This window comes from Neolamprologus multifasciatus, chromosome 7, assembly GCF_963576455.1.
Source record: "Neolamprologus multifasciatus chromosome 7, fNeoMul1.2, whole genome shotgun sequence".
Classification (NCBI taxonomy): domain Eukaryota; kingdom Metazoa; phylum Chordata; class Actinopteri; order Cichliformes; family Cichlidae; genus Neolamprologus; species Neolamprologus multifasciatus.
The window spans coordinates 57991377-58003845 of record NC_140445.1 but is presented as its reverse complement, the minus strand read 5'-3'; the positions used below and the strand labels follow the sequence as shown (position 1 = coordinate 58003845).

Below are 12469 nucleotides of genomic sequence, written 5' to 3'. Positions count from 1 at the left end.
GGTATAATATCTGACTCACATTTAACCAGAGACATGCAAGAAGTATATACATGCAATACATTATGCAGATGTTGTAAATGATTTATTAGGTATGAAATGCTGTTCTGCTACAGGGTCACACTGTGGGCACACTGCTTGGATTTAACCTCTTAGAACTAATGACAGGACCTGATATACTATTCAGTGCTAAACTGATTAAATGTTTCTTTTTTTAATTCTAACTTTATTTCAAGTTTAACCACTTTTCTAGCACTCTATGCAGGACTGGTCCATGGCACAGATGTAGTTGGGTGTACTTCTTACTCTTTGCCTGGTAACTGTTTCAAATACTTCAAATCATCATAATCCACGGAAACAAACAAATATATGACTCAATCTTAATGCCCTCTACTGGAAATATCTTAGGCTTAATTTATAGGAATTGGCACATTTTTATTGTCCCCTGTGAAGTGTGTAACAGTGTAAGCAGGACACATCATAAACAAAATATTTTAGTGCCAGAGGGGACAGTTACAATTGAAACACATTAACACTGCTTAGACTGAAAGAGTAGAGCAGGTAATAGTTCTCGTTAGATTGTGTAGGTGATACTTTATTTCTTACATATAAATCAGTATAGGTTATTAGCAATTTTGTTAGGCCCACATTTATTGTGAAATAGTGATATTTTAAAAAAGGGAAGATTAATATGAGACATGAAGGGGGAGGTTGGCATTTTTCACAGTGGGTGCTCTATTGTGTCATATTTGGAATTAGGGAAAAAAGTGGCATCTGAGTGTGATGGCAAACACTTACAGGATCCTACAACTAAAGCAATTAGACAGAATTAAGCAATCATTTATTTAAGTGCTTGTACCTCAATTTTTTTTCTCTGATTTGTCAAAATGTCTCTCTGTGTGTGTGTGTGTGGGGGGGGGACCCCAAAACAACAATATGCAGTATCAGTTTTTGTTTCTGTATAAAGTCTTGTCTTCAAAGTGTAGCATTGGTGCTGCAGGCTCTAGTGAAGTATCTGTAGTTGTGGAAGGTTTCTCTCAAAGTGGCCTTCATGACTTTCATTAGAGGTGCAAGGCTTTCCATTTCCTCTTGGGAGCGCTGTAAGATACATGTATATATGTGTGTTTATTTAAAAAAAGGAAAATGATAACACTTGAAAAAAAGTTTTCATATTTAGAACAAATGCAACATGATTTACTCATTGAACTTCCACTCTGTCTCACCCTTGTAAGTGCCCGTATCAGGCGGTGAAGCACTGCCTCCTCTCTGTGTGGACAAAGGCTGGTGACTGTGCTCACGCAGCTCAGCAGACAGTAAATGGTGTGTCTCTGTGGCTGTAACAATGTAATATCCCAAATAACATCTTGCATCTAAGGAGATCTACGTATAAATGTATAAATGCTTAGTAAGAAAGCCCAGGAGATTGTTTGCTTACTTTCTTGAGCACACTGAGAGGATTCCTGTTGCTTGCTCTAATACTCAGTCTTTCTATGTCCTCGGCACTGAGGACAGGGTCCTGAATGGAGAAAACCAATAAAAGTGAGAGACAAATGTTTACTGCAGTACAGGGTGCTTAATCAGAAATCCCTTGTGTGATGCCACTAACCCTCAGCTTCTCCAGCCAGGTCCACAAGAGACAGCAGAGAACATGAGGATCTGATTCAGTGACCAGCAGAGCCCAGCCACACTCACTACTATTCAGTTCCTCCTATAGAAAAAGTGAGTGGTAGTATTAATTCACTGATATGTTCTGATTCATGACAATGAGTACTTGTTTGTTCGTTTCACCTGCAGCAGAGCCGACCTTTGCAGAACTGTTTCTCCTGGAGGACCCTGCTCTGCCATTGCTTTAGCTACAGGACGAGCCGTCGAGGTCGGGCCTAGGTCATGTGGATTTCTGCACAGCTGCATGTGACATTGGTTAGAACACATCCACAGCAAAGCTTTCTTCACTGTTAACATTTTTAAAAATAAATGTAAGGTTACCTCCACATTGGAACTGTATTTGGGTAGAGCCTTTTTAACCTTGCACTTTGACTGCTTAGCACAGCTGCTGTTTGTTCTCATGCTGGACACTGGAATATTGAGTATATGAGTTTCCTTTTTGGTGGTTTGGTAGCCTGATGAAAGCCCACCAAAAACTGGACTAACTGGTCTGAGATCAGCTCGCATACGTTCCGGCAAACACCAGTGTTTCTCATCTCCAAGAGCTGTGGTGCAGTATGGATTCAGCTCTGATCCCTTCAGTACAAAATGCAACAAAGGGAGATAAATCCTTTATAACCAGACCCATTTTACATTATTATTCAAGAATTTGAATAATTCTGTATGCACAATTTTAAAATTTGACCTCATATACCTTGATCTTGCTGAGATCAGAGTCACTGTAGCTCCGTTTGTCCATCAGTACCTCCCTCTTCCTCTCCAAGAATCCTAACGGGTCATCCCATGAGGACATTGACCCCGAACCTGCCCACGAGCTTCTATGACCTTCTCTCAGCAAGGGCAAGTACTGCTTGGACACCAGAGTCTCTCTCACAGTGCTGCTCAGGACCCTAAGTGCGGACCTCTTGTCCAGTTCAGTATAGACCTCTGGAGGTGAAGGAAGACCCAGAGCCAAGCAGGAGAGACGCACACACAGGAGGTACACCACCTAATCAAGTGGAAGTCAGAAAAGAGGAGAAGGTTAATTGCTCTACAATCCAGGCGTTTCATGACACAGGATTAATGTATTATGATGACAAAATCCAGACCTTTGGTGTTTGTCTGAGATTGCGAGCCTCCTTGCCGTGCAGTAGGAGTGCTTGTCGGTTTAGATAGTGCTGCAGGGTGAAAGGGGCTCCGTGTCTCAGGCTAAGGTCTGGGTATTGAACCAGCTGTGTGCTAAGCAGGCGAGCAAAATCAAACACCTTGCTTATCTGTGCCCGGGTTTGGATAGAGCGAGGTCGTTTAATCCGCACAAAGTGGACGGCCTCGCTCGGGCTGATGCGCAAGGTGTAGATTAAGTAGCAAGCTATCAGGACACCTGGCGATCAGGAACACAGCAAGAGCATTATATGTGGCCAATCTGCAACATGCAATACTTACTTACATGGAATATATTTTTAATCCTACCTGTCCTCCCCAGGCCTGCATGACAGTGCACGGCCACTCTTCCTTCCCTCACCGCAAAGGCAATAACCTTCACTGCGTCAACTAACCCAACAAGAGATGACACTCCAAAATCTGGCATCCCAAAGTTGTAAAAGTAAACTGCACATAAAACATATGTACATAAGAATAGTGAGCTGAAGGAAAGAGCATTAAAGCCATCAGCATAATGTTTGCACACAAAATAAACTGTTTTCTGTATTGAAAATAAATATGTTTCAGTGTTTTAAGATCTCACTGTCATTGTCCATGAAGATCTGAGGAGAGTAGGTGAAACCACTTTCAGGGTCCAGAGGAGGTCCACAGTGAGCATGCTCGCCTGGGAGCTGCATGTTAATGATCGACCTGATGTTTAACCTGAAAATAAAGTCAAAGACTGGAGGAAACCTGCAGACACTTGGTGTTCATCTCAAAGGTTTTTTGTTTGTTACTTGCTATGTGTCCACAGTTCCAGAATTTTTAAAACTACTACGATCATCAAGTGTCGTTGTAAAAAAAGTGATACAAGATGCTTTATGTCCTTCCTTTTTTGCAGTAATTACTGTAAGGATGCAGGCGTCGTGCATCAATTTACTACACAGGCAATACTGACCAGTGATTACCTTTGAAACTGATCTATGATGTTGTACTTCTCAATTAGATAACTCGATGGTCTTGCCATGGCAACTATGTCATCTGTTACCCTGAGACAAGTAGAAGTTCACAGTCAGCATGGACTCCTTACTGTTTTGCTAAAACACGCACAACACAAAATTATGTGTGAGACTGCCAAACGCTCTCACCAGGAGGAGAAAATGCCTCGAATAACTTGCTGGTTCAGCTTCCAGCACTCTGGTCCCTCGTAGCGACAATCTTTACCTCCACAGGCCAGTAGACAGAGGAGCTTGGGTGGGATAGCTTTCACCAGATTCTCCCTGGCCTGGGAATAGGTGGGCTGTGGTACCGGTATGTGAGGGGTCAACGTCGGCATCATCCTGCACATGTAAAACCTGCAAATCAACTTTTGCTAACGTATTATATCTGTGAAGGATGCCTCACCTGGAAGAAATAGCAGCTTCCTCCGTCCTTCAAACATGCAGCTTGCAGTCTGACAGTATTTGTATTAATTTTAGCTGTCATTTTACTTACTGTGCAAGGATCTCATGTCTGAAAGTGTTCTGCTTTAAGAACAGTCCAACTATATTGTTTTTATATAACCTCATATGTAATAAACAGCAATTAAATGTAACGCTTACCTTTCTGTTTATGTTGAAAAGTGATGGTTTAAATCCCATTTAATGTATTTCTGAGGCTTTAAGAAACATGAAGAAAAAAACTGATCAACAAAGCAGAGTACACATGGGCTCATCTGTCTTGATGCACACCGCTTGCACTCACTCACAAAACTGTGTGATGACCCAGCTCCACTAAGCCTGATTAGCTGTCATAAATACATTAGAACAGACACTCATGCATCGTAGAAAGCCAATTATATCCTTACGCCTTCACCTATAAACACTGTGTATGTCCTAATTACTTAGCACCTGGCGTCATACGTGATTTTACTCCACTTGATATGCTGAGAAACTGTAACAAGCACCAAAAGAGAGACTGTAAATGTTGTGCTCATACGGTGATCTCAGATCATCTCACACCAGATCAGTCTGACGACTATGGTAACTGATTAATTGAAAATTGATTGACTATAAAGTCTTCATGGCAGAAAATTGCCACACATTTTAATCTTATTGCACACTAAACTGCTGTGAATTGGAGATAAACGACAATATGTGCCCCTGGTTCTCTGTCTGTAAATGACCACCTCCTGCACTACAAGCTGTTTGTTCAATAAATTCACTTCTCATTAGTACACTGGGATCTGCCCAGCCCAGGAGATGCCACTGAGGCCTTTCCCAAACCGCAGCCTTACTTCATGCTCAAGCCATCTGCCAACATCTAATAGAAACACTGTCAAACTTAAATGAGGATTTGGTCCCAGCAACTGACTCACCTTTGACATTATCGCCCCCTGCAGCGCTGCAACAGTAACAACATGGTAATGATGAAAAGATGATAATACAACTTTTTTCTATCCCAATTAGGGCTCATCTCCCATTTAAAAAATTATTACTATATGCTGGATAAATTTCACACATCTGCTCCTGCCCAGCACAGGACATGCTGGGGAAACAGAGCTACATTACAAAGCTTTTATTTGAAAGCAATTTTATATTCTAGTCATTTAACATTTCGTTTCCACTTTTTACCCTTCCTCTTTACTTGACAGTGGTATTAATTTAAGCAGATGCTGTGAGCGAGCTGCTTTCCCTTTATGCCCTTTCCAGTGCACCATATACCATTATACTTCTCTATTATTCCGTCCTCATTCAACTTGAATCAACCTGGTAGCCTGGCACTTAGCTTTGACATTTTCCATCCAAACTGCTACAAAAGACCAGACACTCTTATTCAGGAAACTGCCATTTACTAACATTTAGAAGAAATCCACATAACTAATCCTGCTTTTCTCTCCAAGTCACCATCTTATACCATTAGCAGTCAAAATGAAGGGAAACTGCATCAAGGTCACGTAGGCTGAATGTTTTACTCAAAGCATTGATAACTATTTTCCTCCAGCTCAGTTTGTTAGTTTACAGTCAAATTGCTTCCTCACCTCTCTTTAGTTACATTAGTAAAATAAATAAAAAAAAAAAAATCTTGCTTGCCTGAGGGCCATTTTCAACATGCAGAAGCCGTACAGTTCGCTGTACAGATGACCTTAGGTCATACTCAAACACCAAGGAAGACATGTGCTAGGAAATGTGGTGGCTTGAAAGCAAGTCATACATAAGCAAAGACAGGCAGAAGGTGAGATCCGTTTGCAAGGTCTGTCCAAGTTACAGCGCAAAACATACTGGTACTTCCTCTCAGCCTGGTTCCTGATAAAAAGATGTTGACTGATGATGAAACAAACTTGAAAGCCAAGAAAGACCTGGCCTGAAAAAACACTGACAAGTGATGCCGAATGTCGTCAACAATGAGCAGAGTCTGAAATATATCTTTAAACACTAACTTTATTTGGAAAATATTGTTAGAGAATATTTTTGACAAGTGTCAACATCTTAAAGCACATGTTGGAATGTACCCAGATAAATTGATGGGTAGGTATGGGATATGTAACACAGTATTTGTAAAACAGTACAACAGCTGAGAAACAGACAAAAGCAACAAAGAAAAAAAAACAAAAACACACACATGCTGCTTTACTGTGTTGCAATGACACTGGCCCTGTGTCAACACTGAAAAGATGCTTCCTTCCTCCTTTTAGTAAAACGATTTTTTGTCGGGAGGATAGAAGATCACAAGATAAAAGCACTCAAGTTCCCTCTTTTTTCATTGCGGTTCATAAAAACAAAGTGAAAAAAAAAGGCAAATGAGCCAAATTCACAGATGTTCAAACAGGATAAGTTGCAGAAAGAAATCTGTCCTCACTTTGGTTTTGGTTTTGCTGCACCTCAGCATGCAATCCACCACATCTTATTGCATAATTCTGCGTTTCATAAGCATAGAGAGACAAAAGCATATTAGGAGGGAGCATGACCTAACAATGTGATAAAGAAAGGATTATTCAGATTTAGGCAAAGAGGGACCAGAAGGCACAATGCTCCTTTGTGGATACATGTGATTCCACACTAGTAACAAAATCACTGCAGTCCTCCTGCACCTCAGACTAAAAGGCACAAGCCTTTTCAAAAATCAGTTGCCATTAGATTAAGGACACAGAGGTGAACCACAGGGCTGGGTCTAACATTCACAGTTTGTGGCCTATAAATTGTCTTTAAATAAAGTTTTTTATTTTGTCATATCCCTCCTAGTAAATGGTTGAGGAAGATAAAGTCTAAGTACAAGGAAATGATTACTGCAGATGCTGCCTAGACAGGAGCCAAGGCATTAAATGGAAATGATAAGTGGTGATAAGTAGGAACAAAAAGAGAATAGACACTAGGTCAAGAGATAATGTAACTGATAACACAATCAAAAAGGAGTTATTATTTTTTTCCACCAGCCTGATCCCTTGTGTGATCACTAATGCTTGAAAGTTTCTTGACTGAATGTCTGTGCCTTCAGTCCTATTTTGTGGCGTTTAGTCTCTTGCTTCTATCCAAACAGTCCTTCCTCAGTTCTTGGACAACTCTTGGGATAGCCAGTCAAGTCCTTCATATAGCCCAGTGCCCTGGGTAGCGCAGGTAGACTCAATGTGCCACTGTGGGGGTGAGATAATGTGAGATTGTGAAAAGAGCTCCAAACATGCTTATTTATTTATTTTTTTCCCCTTTCTTCTGATGTAAAGACCGTTTTCTACTCAAATTACTTACAGTTCTGCTGCGAAGGGCGTGAAGGCCAAGTTTGTCCGTCAGCTCGCTGACCGATAAGGCGTTGGGAAGATCTTGTTTGTTTGCAAATACCAGCAAAATGGCATCTTTCAACTCGTCTTCTTGCAGCTGCAGAAACCAGATTAAAGATTTCATGTTATAGCAAGATAAATGGGGTGAAGGACATTTCTACTGAGTTTAGATCTTTGTCTGGCACCAATGATTCGACTTTACTGTCGTTTCAAGTCCTGATAAACTTGACTGTTATTTTTCTCTTTGACTACGGGGACGTATCGAGGCAGCAAAGTCATCTTAAATCATGATGCCACCACCACCGTGCTTCAATTTTGGGACCACGGGTTCATGGCTCTACACCGTAAATATTGTTGCATGCTCATCTCAAACGGTACAACTCTATTTGTCCACAAACTCTAAGATTATTTGGTAAAACTTTACAGTTTTACATACCTCAATCCATTTTCAATATGTAAATTTGAATTTATTTAGCCATAATTGTAAACTAGATGAAGATCTGCTGTTATTTTGGGACAGGCTTATGCACACATATACACACATCTTTTATTTTCATGGGCTATGCCAGTAACAGTAAGGCAACACTAGAAAGTAGATACTACTTGCTTCTGGATGGTTCAGAAGAAGTAAAAATATGATGAGAAATCCATGTTTCTCCAAGGCACAACCAAAACAATCAGCACTTCAAACTACAAACAGACTCCTGCAGTAAGGAGGACAGTCATCTGATAGTAAAAAGAGACAAATATTTAAGGATCAAGAACATCCTGTAAAGACTAGGTTTATGTTTTGAGTCCCTGTAAAGCATGTTGGGAACAGAATGACACAGAATGAAACTGTTTTTCTTATTTAGCCAAGAACTCACCATCTTAGACAGCTCTTCTGCTGATTCAGCCACTCTTTCTCTGTCATTGCTGTCCACTACAAAGATGAGGCCCTGCACAACAAGAGAGGTTGTTGAAGTGGTTACATTAGAATTTAATGTTGGTCATTTAATGAAAAACAAATATGGTCAGTGTACTGGTATGTAGATTTTAAGATCAACTCAAACATGCCACAAGATAACAACTACAGACATGTTCATACAGCTTTGGTGAAACCGCAATGACTTAAACTACAATAAATATAAGACACATAAAATAAAACCAGTCATTATGTATTTTGACAAATCCATTTGCTTTAAACATTATGGCTGCGTTGCCATCATTTCGTTTTTTTGTTGCTTTTGGATTTCTTAGCTGCCAACTGCTACTACTGCTCAATGACACATTGTTATGCCAAACATGAGATTATGTAATCAGAAACATGGTACCCAACCAGATGATTACTTTGAATCCCATTAACTTGGCCTCCAGTGACACTGCGAGGAATCTCGGGAGTTGTTTGTGATCAGGATGTGTCCTTCAATGTGCCCATTAAACAAATATCTAGGACTGCTTTCTTTCACCTATGTAACGGCACTAAAATTAGAAACACGCCATCTCAGAGTGATGCTAAAAAGTAGTTCGTGCTTTTATTATTTATAAATTAAACTGCTGTAATTTATTATTATCTGTTTTTTCTAAATGTTCGCTGAAAAGTCTCAAACTAATACAAAATGCTTTAACAGAAGTATTAACAGGGACAAAAACGAGAGCTCATATTTCCCACATATCGGCTTCATTGGCTTCCTATTAAGGAATTAAAGTAAAGTGGGAGGCAGAGCCTTCAGCTATTTAGCTCCTCTCCTGTGGAACCAGCTCCCAGTTTGGATTTTAGACACAGAAACCCTCTCTACTACTGAAATTAGATTTAAAACTGTCCTTTTTGATAAAGCTTACAGATAGTACTGATCAAATGACCCTAGGGCATCCATTAATTGCGCTGCTATAGGCTCAGGCTGCTGGGAGACTGCCTCCGGTACTGCCTGTCTCACTTACACACTTCTTTTTACTTTCTCTTTCACTCCACCTCCAACTGGATGGCTGCCTTGACCAAGTGTATTTCTGACTGAGTTTTTCCTTCCTGCTGTTACCTAGCGCCTCCTCTTGAGGCTTACCTGACTGTATGAGTTTTCTCTCTAACACTGTGTGAGCTTTACTTTCCACTATAAAGGACTTTAAAGCAACTGTTCTTGAGATTTGATCAGCTTGAACTGAGCTAAATTACCTTTAGGCTATTAATCCAAAGTTGTCACAAAACTGCATGACGGTCATATTACATACCTGTGTGTTCTGGAAGTAATGCCTCCAGAGAGGCCTGATCTTGTCCTGGCCACCCACGTCCCACACGGTGAAACTGATATTTTTAAATTCTACCGTCTCCACATTAAAACCTTTACAGAAGAAGAAGAAGCGCTTAACACTGCTAAACACTGGAGAGAACAATCAAAGAACCATAACTGAACTTCAAGTTGTAAAAGGAAAACTAAAGGAAAGTCTCTCACCGATGGTTGGGATGGTAGTTACAATTTCACCCAGCTTCAGTTTGTACAAGATGGTCGTTTTTCCCGCAGCATCCAATCCAACTGCAGGGAAACAACGCGGTTTAAATAAAGTCAACATTCATATTAAAAGTGAATACAAGTCAGTGCTGAACATTGAACTGATTGCGTAACAGCGTCTTCCTCCAGTCCAGTCATCACTCACCAGAAGTCGACTAATATCGTGCCCTGTCACGCCATTTGCGCAAATAAACGTCATCAGGAGATAATTGCTTAATTACTCGAGTTAAACAACGTGAAAACGCCGTAACGAGTTACCGTCAAACAACGTATGTTAGCATTTTTAGTTAAAACATTTACAGCTTTAATCGTCGCACTGTTATTCTTTCAAGTGCCCATTTGCCAATGACAATAACATTTCAATAAGATTTTGCTTTTAGTATTTTAACGTAATTTCTTTTAAAATGATGCTTTTTAACAGACTTTACTACGAAACTTCTTTTAAACCACACACATAAAAAATTAAAACCGACAAAAATTTGTTACTTTTCTCAAACAACAAAATATTAAGAACAACAATAGTTATTATAATATAAGTGTCTTTTCTTTGTGCTTTTCCTCCTCTTTCTCCCCCCAAATTTTAGAAGTCTGGGAAGTGCTCTCCCACGAACGCTCATCAACAACTAGCTAACAGCGCTATCTAAAGCTAGCACTCACCCATCAAAATCCTCATCTGTTTTTTGCCAAAAAGCCGACCGAAGATGGACGAGATGGTGAGCCCCATAACTGTCCGTGGATGTTTAACTTTGTGAGAGTAGAAGTGACACAAGCCGCAGCAGGAACACACACGTAGACTGTGGTGCTTTATCTCTGATCCGCTTTTTCACCGTGATTTCCACACAGGAGCACTGCCGACTGCCACGTCCGGGCCAACGTGGAACACGCACACGTCACAAGTTTGAATCAACTTTATCAACTCAATCTCTGTAAACACCACAACTCTTTTGTACGATGCTGCGCTTGAGGTCTATTTGTACGGTATAAAGAGCGGTATTACACGGGATATGAGAGATTCTTTAGCCATTCAAGAAAGTTTATTTAATATAATTTAAATTTTTTTTTTTCCTGCTCTCATATGAACGAAATGCAGAGCCCAAGTCTTACCACTAGATGTCCCTGTAACACAGACGTTCAATTACTGTAATCTAATACACCGACCAGTAATCAGTTGCACTGCACTGTCCTCATCCTGTGAGTGTGTGTGCATCTATAGAATATACGAATGGCAAAAACGGTTTAGGGCCCTTTTATGATCAGCATACATCCCAAAAAGCCCTTGTTGGTTTAGCGCAGGGGTAACACGTTTCTTGTAGTTGGTCATCAGGTTTGCACACATCTAAAGTGGGATTTTGACTAACTCTAAATCCTTGAGGTTTGGAGACTGGTAAGCCCACTCCATTACCTTAATATGATTCCTCTTCAGCCTTTCTTGCCTTGGCAGTGTGTTGGACCCATCTTCAGTGTTCTCATTGAGGGAAGGTGATTCTCAGCCAAGATTTCACGATGCATGCAATGAAGTTGCCCTGCACCCTAATCAGAAAAACAGCCCCAAAGCATAATGATTCCATCGACTGTGGTCCCAGCTGTCTCCAGATGATTAACAGTCTCCTTCTGTGTAATTTTGGACGGATCCACCACTTTCTGTCATGATCATCTGGACCCAATGAAGATCTTGTATGATGCTCAAGACCAAGGCTGAATGAAGGTAATTTTAAATTTCTTCCATTTCCAAATGATTGCACCAATGGTTGTCACCTTCTCACCAAGCTTCTTGGTGATGGTCTCGTTCCTCATTCCAGCCTTGTGTAGGTCTACAAATAATGTCCCCGATGTGCTGTCACAGCTCTTTGGCCTTGCTCAGGGTGATGGAGATGTTGGAATGGAAGAAACTGATTCTGTGGACAGGTGCACTTTGCACACATAATGAGTTGCGGTCATAAGTATCTGTAACTGATTGATTGAAATCTGCATGCAACATGGGCACACAGCGAAACTGTGGGTGTCAGAACTCTGGCTACATTGTCTCAAACACTCATTTTATGTAATTTTTATGTAATTGTTTTTCTTTATTTTTACATGATATTCTACCTCTCTCCTTTTAAAATGACACTACAATAAAAATTAGATAGTGTTCATTTCTTTAGAAATGAGCAAACCCAGAATTTCAGAAATAGATCAAATAATTATTTACCCAACTGTACTTGACAAAAGCGGTAAACAAATTAAGCACTGTGTTGAAAAAATAAAAATTGAGTACAATTTCTTTTTTTAACTTTTAGAGAAAAAAACTAGTGACTTTCCTGTTCTCCCAGAACTAAGAGTAAAGCAAGTCTTTACAATTTACTATAAATATACAGTGTTAGATAACAAAGTGTGAGAACAAACTGTGTTATTAAACCATGTGATACTTAAACAGGGCAGGATGTACTATATGGCTTCCAGAAAAAAGAAGCAA

General features: G+C 40.1%; 2 protein-coding genes across 3 annotated transcripts; both read right to left on the bottom strand.

The window, feature by feature from the left end:
* Window positions 1-60: 60 nt before the first annotated feature.
* LOC146515639 (protein tyrosine phosphatase domain-containing protein 1) lies at window positions 61-6050 on the bottom strand. 2 transcript variants are annotated; one of them, XM_085168509.1, is made up of 13 exons: window positions 4383-6050; window positions 3930-4121; window positions 3750-3830; window positions 3386-3504; window positions 3112-3249; window positions 2751-3022; window positions 2357-2650; window positions 1984-2238; window positions 1786-1902; window positions 1604-1705; window positions 1433-1513; window positions 1221-1331; window positions 61-1095 (listed from the first exon to the last, which is right to left on the bottom strand). In XM_085168509.1, the coding sequence occupies exons 2-13, from the start codon at window positions 4118-4120 to the stop codon at window positions 973-975; spliced, it is 1884 nt and encodes a 627-aa protein (XP_085024635.1). In that variant the 5' UTR covers window position 4121; window positions 4383-6050; the 3' UTR covers window positions 61-972. The 2 variants fall into 2 exon arrangements, with proteins under 2 accessions (XP_085024635.1, XP_085024633.1); XM_085168507.1 differs by lacking the exon at window positions 4383-6050 and having other exon boundaries at window positions 3930-4376.
* A 132-nt stretch (window positions 6051-6182) lies between these two features.
* Window positions 6183-10892, bottom strand: LOC146515638 (ADP-ribosylation factor 5-like). The gene is made up of 6 exons (XM_085168521.1): window positions 10672-10892; window positions 9958-10038; window positions 9737-9846; window positions 8398-8469; window positions 7503-7628; window positions 6183-7390 (listed from the first exon to the last, which is right to left on the bottom strand). The coding sequence occupies exons 1-6, from the start codon at window positions 10736-10738 to the stop codon at window positions 7304-7306; spliced, it is 543 nt and encodes a 180-aa protein (XP_085024647.1). The 5' UTR covers window positions 10739-10892; the 3' UTR covers window positions 6183-7303.
* Window positions 10893-12469: the final 1577 nt, after the last annotated feature.